The 27,108-nt window shown below is 37.0% G+C and overlaps 1 protein-coding gene across 17 annotated transcripts in view; it reads right to left on the bottom strand.

Annotated features, from left to right (window-relative positions):
- The window catches only part of LOC115214900 (tensin-3), a 930,040-nt gene that overhangs the window by 172,813 nt on the left and 730,119 nt on the right, over positions 1 to 27,108 (bottom strand). For all 17 annotated transcript variants that reach the window (XM_036505648.1, XM_036505645.1, XM_036505643.1 and 14 more), the window contains one exon: positions 6,773 to 6,828. In XM_036505648.1, coding sequence (XP_036361541.1) covers positions 6,773 to 6,828 — 56 coding nt within the window. The remainder of the gene's footprint in view (positions 1 to 6,772; positions 6,829 to 27,108) is intronic.

Raw genomic sequence — 27,108 nt, 5'->3', positions numbered from 1 at the left:
ACAAGAAGAGGCAAGAAGGAACTTCATTTCTATGACTTGTGGCCAGTAAACCATTTCTGTCTTCTTGGTATCCATTTCATTTGAGAGGGGGATAAATGTTACACAATCTTACCAATCCGTTCTAACAAATTTCAAACTCAAAGGCTACGGAACAAATCAATATTAACTTAAGGCAGCAGAATTGTCAGCACCCAGTGCAAACTGCTTAATGGGGTTTCATTTACATTCCGAGTTGAAATTCAGCCAAGGTTGGCTTTGCCTTTCATCCTTTTGGAGTCAATTAAGTAAGTACCAGTTGAGCACTAGGGTCACTGTAATTGACTTACTCCCTGCCTCAAAACTACTGGCCTTTTGCCAAAATTTGAAACCAATTTTAACATACACGACCATATCGCTGAACTTGCTTTTCTTCTGTGCCATGCTTGCAGGTGCAAGCACTCACACAAATCAAAACTTTCAAATACTCTCATCGCGACTGTGAGTGCGAGTGACTGACTGTATAAGTATGGGTGTGTGAGTACTTGGACGCAAAAAAAAATGTGTACTTAAGTATCTATGAGTGCACTTGAATGAGCATGTCCTTAGGTGTTTTACTGTTCCTGCATTGATGGAATGCGAGACTGGTCTACATTGCTTCTGCATGCTTCTCCAAGTGCACATACATAGACCACACTCCCACACATTTTTCTGAATCCAAGGAATAAACCTAATCATGATTAGGATGGACAGATTAAGTTATTATTGTTATTGTGTTATGGCAGTGAGCTGGCAGATTCGTTATCATGCTGGGCAAAATGCTTAGCAGCATTTCGTCCATCCTAAAGCTGAGTCCAAATTCCGGCCAGGTCCACTTCGCCTTTCATCCTTTCAGGGTCAGTAAAATAAGTACTGGTCGAGTATTGGGGTCAATGTAATTGACTATCTTGCTCCCCCAAATTTCAGGCCTTATGCCTATAGTAGGAAGGATTATTATTATTATTATTATCAGCATCATCATCATTATTATTATTTTTATTATTATTGTGGCCTTGCGCCAAAGTTTGAAACATTAATTGTTGTCGATATTATTGTCATTATTTTCAAAACATAAATCCTAGAAGTTACTTCTAAGCTTTCAATTGGCTTGCTCCATCTTTGAAATTTTTTTAATCTTTTTTTCTTTTGTTTGACTTAGAGCTAGAAAAGTAGTGTCAATGACCATTTTCAAAGCGTCTGAGACTGATAGGAGAAAAGTTGGGGGGGTATACTTGAAACAAAGACCTGGATCCAAAGATTGCAATGTTTTAGGACATGGATCCAATGACTGCAATTCACCCAAGGGCCTGTTGTGGAATCAACTACTGGACCTTGTGTGCTTGTAAGGAAATCCATGACATACACCAAAGGGGCAAGTGGTGGTGTTAAACCAGGTGACAGATAAAGACTTCCATACACTTTCTGTTTAACAAATTAAACTCACAAAGTTACTTGGGAACATGGTAGAAGGCACCTGTCCAAGGTGCTGTACAGTTAGAATCAAACCTGAAGTAAAGTAGCGAAGCAAATTTTTTTGACTACACAACCACATCCACCAGTGTTTCAGGGACTAGATTATGTTATATGTCCCTGCATTTATTAAGATAATATTGTCTGAGGGAGGTTTAACTACTATTTCAAGGTTAAATGAATGACATGGAAGTAAAAGTAATAGCTAAACAAGGTGAAAATGAGAGAGAGAGAGAGAGAGAGAAGAGAGAGAGAGAGAGAGAGAACTGTGGACAAGTGAGGAACTGAAAGAGGAAGACAAGAATTTGAAGTGAAAAAAATACAAAAGAAAACAAAATATAAAGTAATTGGAAAAGAAAAAGAGAGAAAAACAAGCTGACTGAGAGAACTAAACAACAGCTACTTTGGGACTGTCTCTCATCTTTGGGACCGTCTCTCATCAAATTGCTTACACTTAATCAGAAAAGACTTCTTTTCAAAAGCTGGTTTGACCAAGTGTTTTCTCTTTCATCAAGCAAAAACTCTCTTTTCTCTACTCTTCATCTCATTTCCGTTTTCATCACTGCCTTCTGTAATTTTGTCCTAAAATATATCTGCTAATGTTCTACTGAATTGGGTCTCTGAACCAATTTCCATTCCAGGGTGTTACCCTTTTATATCACTTATACTTCTAATGTACTTGAGGAAAAGATGATTGTCATTGTCACTTTTAAGTGAAAAGAAATCAATCTCTCATTCCTCCAATGTGAGTTTACTTTATGCACTAGAAATAGGGGAAACACGGATGTCATGCAATCCTCTCTCTCTCTTTCCTTCCTTCCTTCCCTTAATATGCATGTTAGCCAATAAAGGAAAGAGACCTCTATTGATAAATATATTAACATTTGCCTCAAGAATTCTCTATAATGACAGGATATATTCTATTTAAGAGGCAGGATAGTTTCAAGTAGTCATAGGACAGACACAGTCAAACACACAAAAGCTGAGTCACCGACCTTTCCCTCTCCCTCTCTCATCTTCACCTACTTACACTAAATATGAATAAAAATAGAAGTCTCTCCTTCCACTATCACTTTCATTTTATTTTCTTAGTCTAAGCATTAATAGATAAACCACTCCACTTTTACCAACCTCCTTCACACACTTTCCTTCCTCTGTTTAGCTCAAAAAATATTTCCCTCGCATTTTTCACATTACCAAAATTTCATCACAAAGGTTGAGTTTCCTCTTCAGGTTCCAGAGAACGTTTCAGGCTAAAGCAACTGTTTCTATAACCTTTACAATACCAGCCCCCAAAGATTACCCCACAAAGTCTCGTGTTACCAACCCACCAAATATCACGCCTGAATCCAAAGTTATCAGCTTGTCTACAATCACTCATAGGATTCTCCCACCCACGGCCACCCCTAATCTATATTCCAATCCATTGAATACTGTCTCTGGTTCCATGTTACCAACTTACCCATGACCATCCTAGCTCATAATCCCTACTCTTTACTCTTTTTACTTGTTTCAGTCATTTGACTGCGGCCATGCTGGAGCACTGCCTTTAGTCGTGCAAATCGAACTCGGGACTTATTCTTTGTAAGCCCAGTACTTATTCTATCGGTCTCTTTTGCCGAACCGCTAAGTGACGGGGACGTAAACACACCAGCATCGGTTGTCAAGCACTGCTAGGGGGACAAACACAGACATACACACACACATATATATATATACGACGGGCTTCTTTCAGTTTCCATCTACCAAATCCACTCACAAGGCTTTGGTCGGCCAGAGGCTATAGTAGAAGACACTTGCCCAAGGTGCCACGCAGTGGAACTGAACCCGGAACCATGTGGTTGGTAAACAAGCTACTTACCACACAGCCACTCCTGCGACTGTATTAAAAAATTTATATTGAAGATGAATTCTTATTCGAAACCTACTCACAACATAAAATGATAATGAAACGTTGGAAGGAGTTGATTTTTAATTCAAAAACATTTATTTTATTTTCATTGTTGTACTCCAGACACCAGTGTATCATTCCTGGGTATACTGTGACAATTTGGCTATATTCAACCCAGCTGCTTGTTCAGTTTATTTCATTATGTTTAAAGTTCGTGATTTTGAGAGAGATAAGCAAAGTCAGTTTGGTGCGTGGAAGCTTCAATTCCTCAATACTTCATTTATACATAAGTTAAAAGCAGAAACTACAAGATGTAGAAGAATTAATTTGGCTTTCTTCACCCATCTTCTCACACCCTTCTCTCTCTCTCTCTCTCTCTCTCTTCCCCTTACTGAGGTAGCCATGTATCTCCTTTACTGCAAGACGCCAATTTCTGTCCCTTTACTCATATCCTAACCTCTCATCTGGCACAAAGCCACTTTCTTCAACACTATTCTTTGTTTCAGCTAAAGGGTCTTGTCTTGTAAATTATTCGGTGCCACATAAAAAGCACCCAGTACACTCTGTAAAGTGGTTGGTATTAGGAAGGGCTTCCAGCAGAAGAAATTATGCTAAAGCAGGCAGATAAACTCGGCAGTCTTCTGGCTTGCTGGCTCCTGCCAAATTGTCCAACCCATGCCAGCATGAAAAACAGACATTAAATGAAGACTATTGGCCTAGTATAGTTAATCTCTTTCTATTATATTATGTCAATAATTTAAAATCCATTGACATGCCACTAATCCTTCACAGTAGCATCACTCAAAATAGGGACATACCTCTTTTGTTTAATTCAAAAGATTAACAAAACAGCATCCGGCTTAACTCTGACACTTCATTAAGACACCCAAATTTTTAGAGAATTATTCAAGCAAAGCTAACAACAAATGAAAACTTGGTTCGAATAAACCTAAATATATAGAGTTTAGCACAAGTTAACTGCTTTGCATTAACACCAGTATTTGACTGGTACTTTATTTTTCAACTCCAAGTAGGTGAAAAGCCAAGTTGACTTCAGTAGGATTTCAACTCAGAATATGTACTGGGTGTCTTTTACATGCCGATGTAAAAGATACTCAGTAGGCTCTGTAGAATAGTTGACCATGTCTAGCAAGTTCAGTCATCAATTCACCACAGGGCAAGTTCAGCATCATCAATTCACGGTTTTTTTCTTTTTTTTTTTTTTCCAATAAAAAAAGTTTTTAACTATTAATGGTGAGATAGATACTATGGATATATTTTCTTGGTAAACTTTCCTCAAGGTGAATTGACGGCAGTGAACTTTCCCTGCAGTGAGTTGATTGTGGTGAACTTACCTGTAATCATAGTTGACATTAGGAAAGGTATCCAGCTGTAGAAACCAAGCCAAAACAGACTGGAGCCCCATACAGCTTACCATCTCTAGGCAACCCATCTAACCCATGCCATCATGGGAAAAACAGACGTTAAATGGTGATGATGATGAATGTAAAGAGTTGCTACCTAAATATTACAAAACATTCAGTTCAAGGCTCCACTGGTTTAGCTATCCTCAGCACAAGTTAGGCATAAAAGCTTATTACTCTCTTCAACAAATATTAACTTCACTAAACTTTTTAGCATTATTTTTGAGAGTTACCCAATCCTAGTCTTTTCACTCAATGGTTTATTCCAGTAGAGAAAAATAACAGCAGCTACCAAGAATGACAACTACTGACTGCCAAAACTATTCTTTCTTTTTTTAGCACATCTTGGATTATTTCAACATCACAGATTTTCCTCAGCTTCAATGCAAAAGAATACAAATGTGAAATGTGTGAGAGAGACAGAGAGGGAGTGAGAGAAAGAGAGAGATGTGTCGGATAATTTCAGTGGATCACATTATTTGCTAGCCTATGTGAATGTGTATAGATGTGCAAATATATATGTGTATACATACATACATACATATATATATATATATACTTTATTTAAAGCATATTACTCTACCACTGGTATTTGAGTACTCTTTTTTCCACCTTGTTTCACATTTATGTGTTTACTCTGGTATATATATATATATATATATATATATTTATAGTGTAATGTGTGTGTGTACATATATATATATAAAATGAGTGTTTAAGATATGTATGTATATATATATGTCTGTGTGTGTGTGTTGACACTCAGATGTATACAGACATTCTTGGGTGAGAGAGAGAGAGAGAGTGAGTGAGTGAGTGATTTTATTTTCCAATGTTGGTGTTCTTTACTCCAAAGAATGACAATACATAGAGTAATCTTTGAGGTGTGTTTCTTTACAAATTCCACTCAAAACCTGCCACCCTTACCCTGCCCCCATCTTCACTTTCAGAGCTCCCCACCCTATTTGTTTTTCAACACTGGATGGAATTGTTGTAAATATTCATGTTAGTTTATAAATAGTTCTTAACAAAACATCACTCCCCCTCCCACCATTCTTCTTCTTTCTTTCTCTCTCACCCTTTCCACCTCCCCCACAACTTAGACTGTTGACCAAAGATGCCTTCACCCAGCAAATCCTGTTACTCATTTTTCCTTGGTAAAAAACAAATTTTTTTAAATATTGGAGCCATCATGGATTACTACGGTAGGAACAACAACAGCAATTAGAATAGTCGCCACCACCACCACCACCACCATCACAATACTTATCTTTACAGCTACTTTCTAAAACCAGCTCCACAATCACCACCCAGCACCACCACCATCAGCATTATAAAGAACAGTTGGTGTTCATCATTGAAACATCCACACCTAATACTCCAAAAAGAAAAAAAATGGAAAAACAACAAGACAGCACTGCCCCCATCCCCTGCTACTATAGCTGCCACCGCCAACACCACCCATATAAACACTGAGTAAAGAAATTCGCTAAGTGTTTATATTTCTGTAGCTATTTCTGGGATAGATGCTAGTTATTTTAGTTTCCTTTGCACATGATTCCCTTCCTGGTTGTAATTGTAAACAGGCTAGTAGGCCCCTGCAGACCATTTTTGGTGAAGCTTCCTCAGAAATGCTCACTCCAATGGTCATTACAAAGTAAGATATTTTCAACAAGAAATTTAGAAAAATAAAGTTCCAGATGAATAGCAGATGGCAGAGAATCTACCAATTGCACCTATAAGGAATGGTGCAAATATTCAGATAGATGCACAACTAGCAATTAAATGTGATTAATTTTACACACACACACACATATAGGTGTAGGTGTGGGTGGCTGTGTGATTTAGAAGCCTGCTTCCCAAATGTATGGTTCCAGGTTCAGTCCCACTGTATGGAACCTTGGTTGTGTGGAATTCTCTAGTATAATACAACACTTGTAAAGTCTAATATGGTAAAACATTAAATACTTACTTTGTTATTATATTCCGTAGATCCGACATGTTTTCTTCAGAGGTGGGTGAAGCCAACTGCAAAATATAAATAAATAAATTATTAATATGATGATGATGAAATCGCCCTTAAGTATTTTCTGGTTCAGTGAACAGAGTAGCAATCAACACAGAAGCATCATGAGGGTTGCAAATGTCTAACAGGGAATGTCTTTTCTTTAGCAGCATATTAAGTATTTATAAGCATTTAGCATTCAGATTACCCTGACAAATCTAATGCTTATTTATTCACATTGCTTTGAATTGATCATGCATTACCCTGTAGCTTTACAATTTTGGTGATGTAATTGTTTATTTTTAAAACGATATTGTAGGGTAGGTGTGAGAGGCCAGATCTGTCCAATTTGAACATAAAACAAGCAGAATACTAGGACCAGAAACAGCTAAAATTTTAAGCATAAATAAACAATCAATGTGGTATGTTCTGACACCTACAAATATACCTTATTGATTCATTTTTCATTTACTAATCTGACCAAGTTATTGCTGAGAATTATTAAAACCAAAATATACAGAGAGTTGACACCCATGTTTGATAAAGTCAGATTAAAATTACATTTAACACTGACTTAATTTCTTCTCACTCATTTGCTTGGTCATTCTTTTATGTACATTTTTCTATGGACTGGATGAATGCTTATTATTCAGGAATTATTTTATAGCCGGAAGCCTTTCCTGTTGCTAGCCCTTAACCATTTTTAAGGGACCTTTTTTATATTCCACTTATCTTTGAAAGAACTGTGCTGCAGGATGTGTAGTCAATAAGGAGTTTCAACATAATGTCACCATTCTCCTCAAACAGTTTAATGTGAAGACAGAATGTAAATATTCACACAAACACACAACATACTTCCATACAGTTTCCATCTGCCAATTCCACTCACAGGGCATTGGTCAGGCCTGACATTACAATAAAACAGGGGTTCTCAACTGGGGTCCACATAATATCTTGTTGTTAAAGTTTATGTACAATAAATTGCTTAAACTTCTACGATACACAAAATATTAAATTTCTTCTTTTTATACAATTCCTAATAATATCTAATTCTAAAAATACAGTAGGGATTTTTTGTTTATATATATATATATATATATATATATATCACATGGCTATGAAGGTTTAGTAGAGTAAAATTGAAATTAAAGTGATCCACAGACAAAAAACAGTTGAGAACCACTGCAGTAGAAGATACTTACATTCAGATTATCATTACTATCATTGTCCACTTTCAACACTGGCATTGGTTGGACAGTTTGACCAAGAACTGGCAAGCTGGGAGGCTGCACCAGGCTCCAATCTGATTTGGCAAGGTTTCTACAGCTGGATGCCCTTCCTAACGCCAACCACTCTGAGAGTGTAGTGGGTGCTTTTTACATGCCACCGGCACAGGAGCCAGTCAGGCGGCACTGGTATCAGCCACTAGCACAGGTGCCAAAGAGGCAGCACTGGTGACAATATCTTGAATTAATCTTGCAGGCTAAATGCTTAAGGATTATAGGGCCACACAAAGAGATAGAACTTGAAACCACATGGTTATGAAGCAAACTTTCTATTCACACATTCATGAAGTCATTCCTACACATTGCTGTCTAAGTTTTATTATTATTATTTTTTCTACACTTGCTTACATTTAGTCTGAGGGCCTTAAAGTGACTGGGGTAATTTCCCTCACTCATGCATAAAACATATATACAACAAATCCCAAAGTTATTTACATCCACCCCCAGCTCATGCTATATCCCCCTGCCCGCCACATGCAATCGCTGTCCTTAAAGTCATCACCAATCACTACATTCTGTGAAAATTAGGTGACTGTGCCAGTGGTTGAAAGCAAAAAACAAAAACTTTCTATTTTTGTTCTTTTGAATACAAAAGGACAACAGATAGGTTCAAAGGAGGAGGAGGAGGAGGAGGAGTAGGTATCTGGTGCAAAATACATGGATTCCTCTACTTTAGAGGCCAACAGTGAAGCTAAAGTTGGATGGTGTCACATGACCAGAACAACCCTGGCTCACCCCCCCCTAACCCTTACACATATCACTTATTGTTCATTAACAATATTGTTTCAGTAAACTGGGGGAACAGAATGAAAGGTTCATGATGAGAAAGGTCAGTGGTTTATTATTTTGAGGGGTAAATCAAAGGTTTTGTTGTTATGAGGATACAATAGAATATCAGAATGCTAAGTGCTTGGGTAATTGATAAAGTCAGGGTAAGGAATAGAAGAAGGAGCAGGGAAGTTCCACAAAAAGCAATAGTAAATTGTTAGTAATGACTTGCTGACACTTAGTTAATTCTTGATCCTTATAAAGGTCAGAGGAAACAGAGTGGTTGGGGTGGGGGATGGAATTATCATTCTGAAATAGGGGATTGATAACCATAATGTCATTGAGAAAAAGGGGTGATGCTTGCCTTAAAGAAAGAACTGAAATAGACGTATAGGTTTGGAAATAATGATTCTTTTTACATTGGCACAAGGTCACAAATATGAAAAGGATAAGTATTTTTATTCAAATTCACTTCAGTAAATGACTGCTATCATTTTAATGAACTTTGAACAAGAGCAGGTACAGTAAACTTCGACATGATTTGACTTAATCAAGTACTAGAGTATACATTTAGCTTGGTAGCTTAGTGTCCCAGCTGTCCCATGGAATTTTGTAGAACCGGACATGAAAAAAACATGTCTAGTATAACCACTCGAAAATAATTCAATGTTAGTACCAGCAGAGTGTTTGACTAATTAAAATGACTACCATGATGTACAGTGTCATTCTTACATGCAATATTTCCATGAGTAGTATGGACAGGCTTCCTGTGTAGCACCATGGTAAAGTACCATCTTTTCCAAACAAATACTACATATGTAGTATGAATATGTCTTCTCCAAGGGAACATTTTCATAAGTGCATTGGAAGTGTCTACTTCAAAGAATCATACTTTATAAGTACACAGTAGTGTCTTGTCTCATTTAACACAAAATCTGTCATCTTTCATATAAAGAGAACACATTTTTTTAAAGATATCTACATGTCCATGCTTGCATGACTCGGATGGAATTTGAGGCAGATTTTTCAATGGTCAGATGCCCTTCTTACTAACCCTTACTTGTTTTGAAGTATGTTAATATTTCCCTATGACGTTCTCGCAGAAGATTGGAAACAAAGGACACCATGTGCATGACAGTGATACTTTTTTTATTTTTTATCAGTTTCTGCTCCAAGCTATGGCCATGCTGGGGCACCGCCATTTTGCTACACTGTTATTGTTGAGAGCCACCTCTGATATGTGGTATTTGATGAATAAGGGAGTTTGATGTTGCTCTCCTGTCATGAGGCAGGTTCATCTGGGACTTTTGACAGGAAGAGATCCAATTTTGTTTTGAAAACATCTACATCCTCTTTGTGTAGGTCCCTCAGGTTCTTTGGGACCTGCATTGATGTTTAACAGATGGTATTAGTGTTCTCCATTCATTGACCATATGATATCAAAGTAGTATAACATTGTCATCCAGATAATACCATAAAGGTATAAAGGAAATTATGGCCCACATAATACTAAAGATGCTTGTTGGCCAGTTGGTATCACAAACATACAAAAATGAAGTTTGCCTAATAATGAACAAATTAATTCCTATGATGCAGTTACTACTGACACTCTTTCACTGGTTTCAGTCATTTGACTGTGGCCATGCTGTAGCACCACCTTTAGTCATAGAAATCAACCCCAGGACTTATTCTTTGCAAGCCTAGTACTTATTCTATTGGTCTCTTTTGCCAAACTGCTAAGTTATGGGGACGTAAACACACCAGCATAGGTTGTCAAGCGATGTTGGGGGAACAAACACAGACACATAAACATACATATATATATATATATATATACACACACACACATATATATGACGGGCTTCTTTCAGTTTCTGCCTACCAAATCCACTCACAAGGCTTTGGTCGACCCAAGGCTATAGTAGAAGACACTTGCCCAAAGTGCCACGTAGTGGGACTGAACCCGGAACCATGTGGTTGGTAAGCAAGCTACTTAACGCACAGCCACTCCTATATATATATATATTTATTTATACATGTATACGATGGGCTTCTTTCAGTTTCCGTCTACCAAATCCACTCACAAGGCATTGGTTGGCCCGAGGCTATAGTAGAAGACACTTGCCCAAGATGCCACGCAGTGGGACTGAATCCAGAATCATGTGGTTGGGAAGCAAGCTACTTACCACACAGCCACTCCTGCGCCCACTATTAAATTATTGAGGTAATTAACGACATATAGAAGAACAAAAATGGCATTAACTAAGAATTTATTGATGATACTAACTACTGATAGTACTAATGAATTTCAAATGATTAACCATTATTCAATAACTGGCATGACTAATCACAAGACAAATCACTGATCAGCAGAAGTGACTAACTATTCACTACTAATCCATTGAGAGATTAAACTAAGGTCAATGACCACTAATCTACTGAAATTATATTGCCCACTAATCAATGCGGTTAATGCAACAGTCAGAGTTGATCATAAATTTAACACATCACCACATAACTATATCTATCTTTTCAGTCACTGGACTGTGGCCATGCAGGAGCACCACCTTGAAGGACTCAATTTTATTTAAACCTAATGCTTATTCTATTAGTGTCTTTTGTTGAATTGCTAAGTTACAGGAACATAAACAAACAAATATTTGTTGTCAAGCAGGGTGGGGGACACGTATGATTGGTTTCCACACAGTTTCTGATTACCAAATACAATCACAAGGCATTAGTTGGCCTAGGGCTACCGTAGAAGGAATTTGCCCAAGGTGTCATGCAGTGGGGCTGAACCCCTAACCATGTGGTTGGAAAGCGAGCTCTCTAACCACACAACCATAACTTCATTCCCTCATACCTTAATACATTGAAAACAAACATACATAACATAGTGAGGGTGTGTGTGTGTGTGGTGTGTGTGTGTGTGTGTGTGTGTGTGCGTGCATTCATACACACACATTGTGAATGTTCAACTGGAGTCAAACCGTAAGAAAAGGCCATCAAATCAGACAGCCAAGACCAGAAACCTATTCACAGAACATCTCTTTGTGTTGTTCTCCTTCAGTGCTTTCCATCCATTTGTCATTGGTGAAATGAGTTTTACAGCAATAGACATTTACATAAGAATTGTCAGAGCAAATAATTTTACAGAGAGACGTCTCTGTCCCTTTCCACCACAAACCATTGAGCTGTGAAGTATAAAGAGTGGCTATTTCTTGCTAAGCAATCCAAGGTAAAATAGGTTATTGTACCTTTTGCATTAAAAATACTACATTAAAAATGTCAATGAAGGAGCCTCTATGCAAGTTGTTTAATCTGCTGGAAATAACAACCAAATTTTCCTTGAATCACAGCCTACACTCTTGTAGGACACAATAGGCAAGGTAGCCCTTGATATATGGAAGGACAGGGAAGTTGTAACTGGAATGCTTTTCATACAAGGATCTACTCATTCAGAAATGACTGGGGGGGGGTCTAAACAACATTGACATCACAATACACACACACATTACATACACATGCATATATATCATCATCATCATCTTCATTCTCCATGCTGGCATGGATTGGATGGTTTGACTATACTGGGGAGCTGTACCAGGTTCCCATCTGATCTGGCATGCTTTCTACAGCTGAATGCCCTTCCTAAAGCTATACACATAAAGGAAAACAAATTTTACACACACTCACAGACAGTATTATCATCATTAAATACAAACAGGATGATATATATTTTCTTCCACAAAAACAACTTGTTGGTCTGTCTCATGATTCTGGCAGACAAAAAGGATGAAGTGTTGCCTGGGAGATGTGCTGGAAGCTGGAACAGCCACTCCAACTCATGGGATTCACACTTGCACACAGCCGTCTCTGCCATCCTATAGTATGCCTTAACCTGTGGACTTTTTACTGTTTTATAAGGTCACTTGTATGTTATGCTTTAACTTGTACCAAAGAGATAAGGAGTGTAAATGGCCTCTGTCTCTTAGTCACTTGATGATACATATGCCATGCAGTCATCACAGAGCTGACTAAGTTGTGGAAGAGGGGTCTATGATAGTTGATTCATAAGAGAAGAGAAGAAAGTATGCAGAATTAGGGGAATAATGTAAAGGAAATGTAATGCAAAGTGAAAATGGGATTTGATGACATTCATGCTATTCAAATCATCATTGTTTCAATGCTTTTTTGTTTCTCCATGTTCACACAAGTTGAAGAGAATTTGTTGAAGTAGATTTTCTATGACCAGATGCCCTGTTTATCGCCACCCTCACATTTCCAAGTGAGGTTTTTATTCCTCATGGTTGCATGCATTTCTATGGAAGATAGAAAATGTGGGACACTGCTTGTATGAGAGTGATATTCATTTACATCTCTACAACATGTCAAGAGAAAGAGACAGAAACACATACATGTGTGTGCGTGTGTGTGTGTGTGTGTGTGTGTGTGTGTGTGCACTCTCACACACATACACAACAGGCTTCTTCCAGGTTCTGTCTATCAAATCTACTAACAAGGCTTTGGTTGGCCTGAGACTATAGTAGAATATACAAGCTCAAGGTGCCACATAGTGAGACTGAACTCAAAACCATGTGGTTGGGAAGTGAATTTTTTAACTGTACACCATGCTGGTGCCTACATACACACACAAACATACATATTTGAATTTAATGGCCACACACGAGCTGAGCTAAAATCCTATAGCTGCTATCATTATGTTGTACTTCCTGACAAGGCCCATAACTCTGTTTGCCTTAGGCCATCTGACATGTAAGAGGTCAGCAGAAGGAATTTTTTTACAGCTGCAAAACAATTGCTCCAGCAGTATAGAAGTGTACAAAGTTTTGGAGACCATCCCAGTCATGTTAGAATGGAAGATGCATATAAAAACAGTAATTGCTTTCTGAAATGTCTTGTAAAGGTTTAAAAACTAAATTTTGCACTTCATTTTTAATTCCAGGTTAAAACCCAAATCAATAGATCTATAATCAAAGATTAACTTATCCAATCTCTGACACATCTTTAAGACAGTAGGGTATTGTCTAGGATATCTGGTTGCTATTTCTAACAGGTTACACCACTAGATAGAGACTACATTATTACTCTGTTGGTTATTGTTTTAGATTAGAATGAAAATATGTCCAATGGAGACTATTAACAAACAACCTGATTGTTGTTACTAATAATATTAAGCATAACAGTTTTTGACATGAAAATAATGTTAATGATAACAGCATGAGTGTGTGCGTGTGTGTGTGTGTATCTACCAATCTATCTACACACACACATACACAAATGATTTCTTATATATATATTTAGTTTGCAATCTGATCCAAAAGTATATGAGTCGAAATTAGGTGGCCTAACTTTCAGCTTTCATCCTGACATAATGGATCCTCTGAAAAAATTGGTCTTCTACCCAGTCAAAAGGAATCTATGTGATGTATGTGTGTGTGTGTGAGCATGTAACAAAGTCGGTAAAGAATGAATAGGGGGAGACTTCATATCAACAAACAACAAAGAGATTTCTTAATTAATCCAACTGAATGAACAAACTAAGGAGCATACGGTGTGTGTGTGTGTGTGTGCATAGGCATGTGCATGCATGTGTGTGTATGAGAGAGAGTGTGTGTATAGGCATGTGCATGCATGTGTGTGTGTGTATGAGAGAGAGAGAGTGTGTGTGTGTGTGTGGTCAATGCTATACCACTTAATTATAGGTCCATTCAGATCAGAGAGTGTAGTAGACTGAATTAGTCATTCTTAGTAGACAAGAATTAACAGTAACACCTCTACTGCCACCACTACAACAGCCAGCTCATTAACATTGTCACCACTACAACTGCTAATCTACACAGTACTAATCTACATCATCATTATTATCACCATCAACACCATCACAGTAGCAAACAATGAATTTACCTATTAAAAAATGAAAGCATTGTGAATAACACCATCAAAAATTAGTCTTACACCAACTCTTCAGAGATAACTAACCACAAAAATGCAATAATGTTGGTATTGGATTATCTGAGAAATAATTTATATTTTTGAGTGACTTATTTCGTCCAACACTTTGAGATAAGAAAATTATTTGTTTTACAATGCATATGCATTGCCAGGAGTTTAAACATACAATAAATATTTACCAAGTATTTTTTGATAGCAAGAAGACTATCTTTGTCCCTCTATCATACTCTAATCTCTTGGTTTCACTTCCTCTCTCAGCTGAGAGGGCTTTGTCTTGTGAGCTTGCAGGTGTTGATGCCACTTACAAAACAACGAGCTGCTTCCATGTACAGAGCACCTGTAATAGTGCAACATAAAAAGCACCCACGCTGGTGTCAGATAAAAAGCACCTGTGCTGGTGCTACGTAACAAGCACCTGTGTTGGTGCCACGTAAAATGCACCCATGCTGGTGCCACATACAAAGCACCCGTGCTGGTGCCACATAAAACTCATTCATGCTGGTACCATGTAAAAAGCACCCAGTGCCTTCTGTAAAGTGGTTGACATTAGGAAGGGCATCCAGCCATAGAAACCATGCCCAAACAAACGATTAGTGCTCTACAGCCCATGCCAGAATGGAAGACATCACATATATATATATACATACACACACACATATATATATATATACATATATATATATATATATATATATATATATACATACACACACACACACATATTAGGGATGTGCCCACCTAGGTATGCAAGGTAGGCAGTGCCTACCTTGAATAAAATAGATTGATAGCAACATTTTCCATTTATGGCAAAATATGGACCTAATTTAATAAAATTATGAAGGTTACTCTAATTACTATGCATAAAATGCAAAATATTCTAATTTTTGCAGATTAGATGGGCATATTTCGCCCCTGCTTTTCAATCTCAGTATTTAAGCTATGCATAGAACTGCTGTGGTACACGTTCTGCCTACACTCCTACAACACCCTTTTCTTTACGTGCTATAAAGGCAGAAGTAAATCTACCTTCATCTCAGTCGTGCACCTGTGTTTCACTAATTTTTGTGTGTTTTACTACATCAATATCACCAACTGTCTACCCTAAGTAATTACTGACAGCATGTGTCATATATATATATACATATACACACACACACACACACACACACACACACACACACACACATATGTAATCATTTAACACGTGTTCCATGCTGGCATGGACTGGATGCTTTGACAGGTTCTGATGGGCCCAAGGACTGCATCGTGTTTCAGCGTTTGCTTTGGCATGGTTTCTGCATGGTGTGTTTCCTAATGCCAACCACTTTATAGCATGTACTGGATGCCAACCAGGGATACAAAAGTTGGTGGTTTGCGTAGGTATGTGTAAGTGTGTGTGTGTGTGTAGATGTATGTATATGTATGTGTGTGTGTGTGTATATATATATATATCAAAATAAGCAGCATGGACATCCAAAAGTATTACCTCTGGATATCCTTGTTGCTTTTTTTAAATTTTAATCACCTTATTTTGAAATTGTATGGGTAATACCGTACTAAATTCAGGTGCCTCAACTTATGTACCATATTCATCTGAATCTCTCATATATATATATATATATATATCGTCCTGTCGAAAGACCCTTGTCCTACGTCCTGGTTTTGTTTTGTTGTTTATTTTTTATTTTTACCGTTATTGTTTTTACGTTTTTGTATTCTTATTGGTGTCACGTATTCTGTATTTTTGTTTGTGTACTTCGATCGTTTTCCGTCCTTTCGTTGTATACATTCGAAGCTTTCTTCCAGGGGATCTAATGCGCTTGGCTTAGATTTCCCTTGGCGGGCTGGCCATATCGGAGCAATCTCAAGATTAATCAGCCGAAATTGCTAAGATGATCTGGTTCTTGACTGATGACTGAGGGCTTCGAATGTCCCGTCCTGTGGTTGTGTCGTCTCTGTGGTGTTTCATGTTCTTGTCCATGTCTGTAATTAATTTTACTGTTTACCTATATATATATATATATTATATATATATATATAGTGTGTGTGTGTCTATGTATAGATTGGTTATACAACTACAAATGAGACTACTCAATATAATGTATGGTGTTTTTGTGGTATTTCAAGTGATAATCCTCAGTTTTTTAACATGAGATTAGACTTATAACTGTATGAAACCTTAAACTTTAAACACTCACACACACACACACACTTCTGTCAAAATTAAATGACTATCAAAGTCCAAACTAAAAATATTGAAGGTTAACTTTTGAATAGCAGAGTGCAGCTTTTCCGTCTCTACCTATCTATTTCTCTTCATCTCTTGAGATCAACAACAGTCTCCCAGCTGACACCTGTCCAGAGCACTTGATTCATGTTGAAGTTATCTGAAACCACAGCTGAGATTTACATAAGGAGGTCATGGAGCCAAAATATTCCTCTGACATCAACCCCTCTTTCGTTACTAACCCGGCCGTAGCCGGCCGAAAAATTTTTGGTTCAAAGTACCAACCCGGCCATACCCGGCCGTTAGAACCCATTGTTATTTAAATGTAAATTCGAACCCAAATCTCGTTGGTACATTCGTTAAAGCATGTGATTTCACATTGTAAATAGTTAAGTTATAGTATCCGACATTGCTTGAAGTGATATCTCAACTCAGTGAATTTTGGGAGATTTTTTTCCACAAGTTTTTCGGCATCGATTTTTCTTCAACTTTGAAAATGGATAGGAGTTTCATGTTATCAAGCATTGATTCCGAATTTAAAGCTTTGTCAACGGAAAATAGGGAGATATCGAGAAAAAGAATGAAATAGGTACTAAAGCACGTGGTGTACAAAATAATGAATATTTTTTTATCCGAAGATGAAATCAGCGCCTTCCGAAGAAACAAAGCGGCGAAGGCGACAGCGAAGACGATTTTACATCGGAATGAAGTAAAAAAACTTTTAAAATGTTTTTATTAGCAATTTTTCTGAGGAGATAAAGTTTATCTATAGCCTTTCTTAGGAAGTGAAACCATTAGACTTTTATTTTTTTCAGTATGCTAGTTTGAAGTGATCACTTCGGAAACAAACTTACGCAGATTGTAAACAAACCAAAATCGGGGTTCAAAGTTTGGGAAATTTGTGAAGCAAATACTGGGTACTGTTGTGGATTTAGTTTTTATACAGGGAAACTAATGTTAGTCAGCATGGCTTAGGGTACGATGTGGTCTGGAAGTTATTGTTTGAAGCGATCAATGTGGAAACACACTTACGCAAATTGTAAACAAACCTAAAATCGGGGTTCAAAGTTTGGGAAATTTGTGAAGCAAATACTGGGTACTGCGTGGATTTAGTTTTTATACAGGGAAAATAATGTTAGTCAGCATGGCCTAGGGAACGATGTGGTCTGGAATTTATCACTTCCATTCCATAACCAGGGCCGTATATTATTTTTTGACCGATTTCTTTAGTTCGGTCAAACTTACGGTGGATTCCAATATTTCAGTTTATTTCACCTTTATGGTACCTGTTGTGCATTAAATTCAACTGATCTAGTGATGTGCACAATTCTTCTTTATCAAAATTTTGTTGCATACCCATTTGAATATTAGCTGATGATTCATTTTCTATAGTGATGTTTAAACAAAATTTTAATTTTTTACCTTTTGCTCAATTTAAAATTTTAATATTTTTACCTTTTGCTCAATTTACCTGAATTTACCTGTAATTAAAGTCACTTTGAGACAAAAGTTATGCAATAGAATTGATTAAGAACCCTTCCTTTAATTATGTTCCAAATATCACATTAAAATGTTGATAAGTAAAAAAGTTACAGTTATTTAATGAAACAAGCCTAAATTCATGATTATTTTAGAATTTAATTGAAACTCATGAGGGGTGTATTTTGGTCAGAAATATAGTAACGAAAGGGTTAAATCGTTTGAATCTGTGACATATTTCAGACATTGGCATCTGGTAGGGGAAGGAGAGATATCTAAAGAAAATTATGTTTTTTTTCAATTGTTTTCCTCCTCCACATCATCATCATCATCACCAATGACATAACTAGAGAAGAGGACATTTTCATGGGTTTCTGCTTCTTGTAACAACTACCCCACCAAATGACTTCTAAAATGGTAATTGTATACCAATTGGATTAACCAAGAAGAAAGCTAATATGTGGCAGCTCTACTGGTTAGTAATAACAACCAAATTTTCCTCAAATCACATTCTTCCATCTTTAAGAAAAAACACACTGGGTAATGCAGAACAAGATTGCCATGGCTGGAATGCTTGATTACCTGGGACTAAATGACAACAACAACTAGAACATTGGTATAAAAAAAAGAAGCTCACTTCAACAACAAATTTGCTAGCAACAGTGAGAGTAAATGGAAAAACTTGTATTGTGGGTAGGAAAAATTAACGAGTTTGGTTTCTAACAAAGGTAGAAAGCCAGATTTTCAGAAAAGAGTGTCAGTCAATTACAGCAGCCCTACCACTTGGCTGGTACCCCACCGACCATGGAACAAAGATGTTGAAGAGATTCATAAGAAATTGACCACATGACAAAGCCCACATACACTCTGAAATGATAAGAGTATAAGTTGAAAGTTTGGCAGGTTTCAAATTTGGAACAAAATATTGCAAGAGAGTTAGTCAAATGCTCTAGCGATTCTGCTAATCCACAATCCTTTGGGAGTAGAATTAATGATATTGATGGTAGTGTTGTGAAGTTTTACAAGAAGGAAATCAGTAAATTTGCTGTGTTTGTCCATTTTCAAAGAACATAAGTCAGTTATGTCGAATGAAAACAGCTCACACTGGGAATTAAACCTTAGCTGCCCATTTTAACAATTTATAGATTATGAAAAGCAAAGTCAAACTATAACTTGGACTCAGACATAGGGATATATCTATATATTGCAAAGATGCAAGCATGGCTGTGTGGTAAGTAGCTTGCTTCTTAGCCACATGGTTTCAGGTTCAATCCCACCGAGTGGCACCTTGGCAACTGTCTTCTGCCTCAGGCTGACCGAAGCCTTGTTATTGAATTTAGCAAATGGAAGTTATCATTGGGTGCACACGTGCCTCCTAACAGAGAGGAGTATGAGGCAGCTTGGCATAACCATTTTTGTGCCACCTATTTGGTGTTGCTGATTCAATGCTTATTTGGCATCAAACATTTTAAATATATTTCTCCTTTTTCCTTCCACATCTTTCTCCATTTTATGTGTGTGAGCATATTTCTTTATGAGGAATTGAACAGGTCAATCATGTTCAATTAATAAATTATGTCCCTCACTCTTTCTAAGTGTATGTATATATTTCTGAAAATATATGTATACTTGCTGCCAACACTAAAAGAAAGAACTGCTGCCAAAACAGATTGAACGTCCAGTGAGCCATGCCAAATCATCAGCATCCACACAAATGAGTCCAATCACTTCATTCCATATTGGAAAATATTTTGCTCAGCACTCTGCTTATTCTGAGACAAAACAGTACTAGTAATAATGGGTGCAAAATTTGGCATGGGGTCAGCAATTTCAGGGGATATGTTGATTACATTGACCCCAGAAATCAACAGGTGCTTATTTCATCAATCATGAAACAATGAAGGATAACCCCCCCCCCATCAGCAGAATTTGAATTTTGGAATATAAAGACAGATGAAATGCAGCTAAGAATTTTGCCTGGTGTACTGAAGTTTCTGCCAGTTCGTCACCTTTCAGTAATAGCAATAATAACAATGAGTTCTTATTTTGGTACAGGAATACAAGTTTGTGAAGAAAAGCTGTAGGCCACTGAATCAAGTTCCGGTACACTAGTGATATTTAATTTATTCATCCCAAAGGCAAAAATCAATCTCATTGGAATTTGAACTCAGAAACATAACTAAATAGCAAAAAAGCGTTTTCCAACACTTTACTGGTTTTTCCACTCAGAAATACGGTGAAACTTAAACTTGCAGACAGACCTTCAGATATCATATCATACTCAGCATAATTTACATGACATGATACAATGAAAATATTATGTTAAATGGCATAGCAATGCCAAATGGCTACAATGTTGTGCAGAAGCAAGCCAAAAAGATAAGGAATTATGCAGACTAAGCTGATGAATTAAAGACAGTGAGAGAGTTAAGGAATGTGTCTGTGACAACCATTTGTAATTCACACTATCAGAAAGATAAACAACCACCTCTGTTAAAGACATTGACAACTGACTTATAAAGATAGCCATAAGCATGTTCCAGGATGTAGTAATTCAAAGAACTATAATATATGCTGCTGGAGAATCCTCCTGCAGGATTTAATCTTTAACTGGTTTCAGTTACTGGAATGTGACAATGCTAGGGTACTACCTTTACGGTTAAGTCACATATCAACCCCAGTAATTAACAGGTAATTGTTTTATTGACCAAAGAACAGAAGAGAAAAAGTTCAGGGAACAACTGCCTCTGCTGGATGACTGCATGATGATGCTTGTCTACAATGTGATAATGAAATGTTGGCTTCCAAAGCAGAGGATTGGTGAAGGCTGAAAAGAATGCCGACAGGCAAAGGTACTTTCCACAAGGCATTTTGTTCAATGGCCAATTAATTCAGACATCCCCAATCACCATAAAGCTTAAATGTATTTCCAAAATGAATCTTGTTCTAATTGATAAAAGGAAAGAAACTTTTGATGAATTTATTAAACCATGAACAATAAAAATAAAATTTGTATTTTCTATCCAAGAGGTTTTTAAACCCAATATTTATACACTACTGTTTACAGCTTTGTCTGCCTCAAGACTCACCATCTCAAAGAATTATTTCTCTCATTTATAAAGGTTTATGATATAAATACTAATTTACTATTATTACAAGGGCTAATAATAATACTAAATACAGAAATTCTGGAATTTTTTTCAAGGAAACTTTGCAGAAATTCAGACCTATTATCACACACAAGCTTACAACTACTTTTAAAGAGAATCCCAGGCACCTGAGAAAATTTATGCACCTTAATATAATTCTTAAAAAAATGAAATTCTCAGCTGATTTTAGATTGACTGCTACAAGTAGCTTTTAAATGAAATATCTGATATTCTATTGTTGGTCCTTTGTCCTCTCCACACCACCAACTACCTCTGTACTCAGTAGTCTCTCTGACCCAAGACAGGACATAACAACTTTGGAAAAATCCTGATTTTTATCACAAATTAAAATTTGAGAACCATGGATTTTGGTGACCTAATAGCAGTGTTTTGAAAGCAGAGCCATGATAGCAAGAACAGGGTAGAAGAGTTCAGGAATTATTAAATCTGCTGGCAACATTTTCACCTTTAGAGTGAAAGGCAGCCAGCATGATGATGCTTATATGTGAAGCAGAGAAGCACTATGTTGCATAGCACAGAGATATTCATTGTGGATGCAAAGAATTTGCTAAGTTTGAAAGGAAATAGTAAGAGCATGCTCCTTTGGGTATGTAATGTTAGGATGCATGAATGATGGAGCAGAAATGAGGTGAGAGAAAAACTGGATACCAGCGGAATTGTATGTAGACTGCAAGGGAGAAGAGTATGTTTTTACAGGCATGTGATGCATATAGAGGATGTCAGGTGTTTCCAAACAGATGGAACTTGTGGAATAGGAAGCCTTAACCTGACAAAGGAAATGATGGCTGATAAATGCTGTGCAAGAAAAGACCTGCTCAACCCATATAAGCAAAGGAAAAATGGATAAGAAACAATAATGGTAGTGGTGGTGGTAATGGAAACTGAGATGTTATTAACATCTAGATTTGGGTTTTTCTCAACCATTATATTCATATTAAGTCTTCATCTACTGCTCTCCCACTCTCTTCATTAATCTCTCATCTACAACTCACTCTATCTCCTTTTAATGTGCTCCCTCACTATCACTCCGTCTGTCTCTCTCAATGTCATCAGTTACATGTTAGTTAAATCCAATGAACATATATACACAGACTGACATAATTAGTCTAAGGAGTGGTGAAGAAATACTTGGTTGGTATGTGTCTGTAGCTATGGGAGGGCAGCGATTGCATGTATAGACTATTTGTGCAGATTTATATTCATATATTTGATGTAGATGTTGCTGTCTGTGTGGATCTGTGTTTAATGGTTGCTATTTAGCTCCAGTCAACTCCTGAGCAGGAGTAATTTTTAAAGGCTTTCCATTTACGACTAGCATGTCTTTTTGTACGTCTAAGACTATGTTATCCAATGTGACCCTTTTGAAGATGGTAGGAAGTAATTTGAAGGAGAACTGGCTGCTATTTATAACAGATTGAGTGACCTCAACTAGGCTCAATATATATTAATATGTGTGTGTGTGTGTTTGTGTATGTCTGTGAGCGTGCTTCTCTGCACAAGCTGTGTACATATGTAAATGTATGCTTTTCTGTACAAGCTTTGTGCATGTGCGCTTGCATGCGTGTGTGGAGCGGGGTTGCAGTGATAATTACATATATGTCCTCAGCTCTTTACGTGAAAAAATTAACAAAACTCTTACATATAAGTGGGTGGGGATTTGTGGATCAATTAAAAGAAAACTTGTGTATGTATGCATGTAATATATATATACATGAACACACACATACACAACACAATCCTATTCCTAACAGCAACATCTCCCACCACCACCGTATATGTAAGAAAAGGGGAGGAGGACTTGCTAACATTATCTGACACCAAACATCTCTACCTCTAGTGGAAAGGAGAAAACAAGTTTAATCAATCAAGGTCATTAAATGGAGTTGCTACAAGCACTGTGTCGACAATTAACAAGGCTGGGGGTTTGAAGAGTACCCAACATGGGTACTGGGTGCTGTAGGATAATATATTCTTTTATCTGTTTCAGTCATTTGACTGTGGCCATGCTGGAGCACCGCCTTTAGTCAAACAAATCAACCCCAGGACTTGTTCTTTGTAAGCCTAGTACTTATATTGGTCTCTTTTGCCAAACCACTAAGTTACAGGGATGTAAACACACCAGCATCTGTTGTCAAGCAATGGTGGGGGGGGGGAACACAAACACATATATGACAGGCTTCTTTCAGTTTCTATCTACCAAATCCACTCACAAGGCTTTGGTCGGCCCAGGGTTATAGCAGGAGACATTTGCCTAAGGTGCCACGCAATGGGACTAAACCTTGAACCATGTGGTTGTAAGCAAGTTACTTACCACACAGTCCAGCTTTTCTTTCACACATTATTAAAAATATGACCATGTTTAATTTGATAAATTCCTTGTTATTCAAGGGTTTTTTTTTGGGTTTTATTAGTTCTTCATGTTTTGTTTGGAGCAATAATCTTCTTTTACTTGTTTCAGTCACTGGAATGTGGCCATACTGGGGTACACCTTGAAGGGCTTAGTCAAACAAATCAACTCCAGTACTAATTTTTAAATATGGTACCTATTCTATTGATATCTTTTGCTGAACCACTAAGTTACAGGGATGTAAACAAACCAGCACCAGTGGTCATGTGTTAGTGAGGAAACAAACACAAACAGCCTTATATATTCTATGGGTTTTTTCACAGTTTCCGTCTACCAAATTCACTCACAAGTGTTGGCTGGCCTGGGGGCTATAGTAGATGATATTTGCTCAAGCTTGCTGCATAGTGGGACTGAACCCAAAACCATGTGGTTGCAAAGCAAACTTCCTAACCACATACCCATGCCCGCAACCATGTTCATAGACCTACTTTTCTGATACTTCAAGGCTTTCACAAACTCATTTTCAAAATAAACTGTTGTTATGGTGAGTATTCTGCACGTTTTGTAGAAAGTCGCAAAGAGCCTTGGGAATAATTTTAGAGCTGATAAAATCCTCAACATTGAATTTACAACTATATAATGGTAAGTTCTGACAGACAGCATGATATCACAAGTTATTCTTTTACATACGATGTATCTGTGTTTAATTTTGGTTTGTATTTCGCAAGCGGCAAAACTTCCATAGCTATTTTACACATATTTTGTGGAATTCTTGTAGTGCAATCAGGTAGCATTTCCCGACTGAATTATATTTTGCATATTGCTTTACAATCGGCTGCAATGATTCCTTTCAGTAAACATATAGTCAACTGATGAGAAAGTGCTATGAGAACATGTTTGGCCATGAAAAATACTACTTTGCTTTGAAAGAGGTGAAGGTTGGTGACAGGAAGGGCATCCAGCAATAAAAAAAATCTGCTTCAATAAACTTTGACTCATACAAGCATGGAAAAGTGGATGTTAAAATTACGAAGATAATGATAATTTAGGTCTCCTATTTGTTAAAAAATTTACAGGTCACAGAATCTGCTTATAGTCACTTTTAGTCTTGAATTTTCAGCTAGTGAAACACTGTGAATCACCAGAGAATTCAACTCATGACCTCTAGGTCACAGATTATTCAAATGATACATTGCGCAAGAGACCCACCATAACTCCAATTTACTTGTCTCATGCTACTCAAGCAGAAAATATTTCAAATTTTCAAGTTCATATATGGAGTGCCTTAACATATATACTGGACCCATAATGGACTCGGTCTGTGAGCTAGGTTTGATAGCAGGTCAAATATATTTCATTTACTATGTCCTTAGGAAAAGTTTGTAAGCCACAAACACTTATTTCATCTGGAAGTCAATAAGGTTGATTTCTTCCAAATATGAGAACTGACAGCTCAATTTTTAGAGAAAAGAATCATACTGAAAGCAAACAAAAATGAATACTATTCTAATTCACTGATGAAAAACTGAAGCCTAAATCACAAACTTCATATATTTTCTTTATATAGAAGATACCTTTCATGTAACCAAAACACACTTGGGAAATGTAATCGAGTAGCTGCCATGTGTCCCAACAGGCTTGAAGTTGATGACTGCCATCAAGTCAGATGATCCATCTGATTAACCAGCAATAACGAGGTAACACAACTTGAAACTGGTGGCCACAGCAAGACTTCATAACCCAAGACATCTACAACATTGCTGAATTCTATAAGTCCCAGCAAATCCTTACAAAGAGAGGCTGTTGCTGGAGTTCCACTTGAAATGGAGATGTAACAAGCATTTCAGCACAGTAAACAGACATGAAAACCTGTCTTCTGAAGCATACACAATCTTTATGGAACAGCGACCATAGAATATCTATAAGAGCTTAAGGACAAATAATCAGTGAACTAGGAACATGGAAGGAAGAAAAAATAGCTGAAGGATCAGGATTCTAATCTAAGGAATGTCGTCATACCAAAGGCTTATAACCAGGCTGGCATACCTAACAAGTTAAGCAGAGATTAAAGGAACCTCTGGTTCATGATTAACATCAAATTACTCACTAAAATATTATTTTTTAATTGTTTCAAGATTGTTTGTACAAAAATAGAAAGAGAAATTTGAAGAGATAAACTAAATGGTCTTATCAAACTAGAACAGTATTTAGTAGGTTTACAGAGCTTATAAATATATTTATAAGCTCTGGACACAATTTTTCATGCCCTCACTTATCATTGTTATTTTCTTTGTGCAGACCAACTGATGTGTCGTAATGACAGTGAATGCTTTTGTTTGAAAGGATGGTGTTGCGATTGGAAACCTTGACTGCATCAGATTAGGAGACCTCAGAATAAACATAACCACTGGAGCCATAATACAAAAAAATTTGGGGAATGTCTGAGAGACAAGGACCATTGTTATATGCATAGCTTTTTAAAAAGATTTCTGAATTCTGAAGCAGATATTCTTATATTCATGTGAAGATTAAACAGAAACACATATTTACCAGGAAGATTTGAAACAAACTTTTATACAGTTACAGAGTTGAGGTACTGAATGAGTAAATTCAAATTTTGTTGCATTTAATGGAGCTTGTTCTTTGGCATTGTTTAACTCTTTCAGCATTTAATCTGGCCCAAATATCCAACCAGTCTTATGTTCAAACCAGCCAGATCCAGCCTCTCGCGCCTACTCTAAGATGTCATTTTAAAAATACATAATCACATCACTGAAATCTCAAAGCTATGAGATGATGCATGATAAATTCAAAACAATGTGATTAAATAAGCATTAGATTTGATAAGTAATATGAATGCTAAAGGGTTAAAGAAATTAGCAATGGGTAGGAGATCCACCCTCAACAAAAATATCCTCCTCAAAGGAAGTTTATACTCTACCACTCAAGTACCAATGTACCTTTACATCTTTAAACAAAGAATATCATTCAATCTGGTTCATTTAGCACATCTAATAGAACAACTTCCAATTCACAATTCAAAGACTGAG

The sequence above is a fragment of the Octopus sinensis genome, linkage group LG8 (genome assembly GCF_006345805.1).
Source record: "Octopus sinensis linkage group LG8, ASM634580v1, whole genome shotgun sequence".
Lineage (NCBI taxonomy): Eukaryota > Metazoa > Mollusca > Cephalopoda > Octopoda > Octopodidae > Octopus > Octopus sinensis.
Note: the sequence above shows the minus strand (reverse complement) of the source record. Positions and strands in the feature narration are given on the sequence as shown.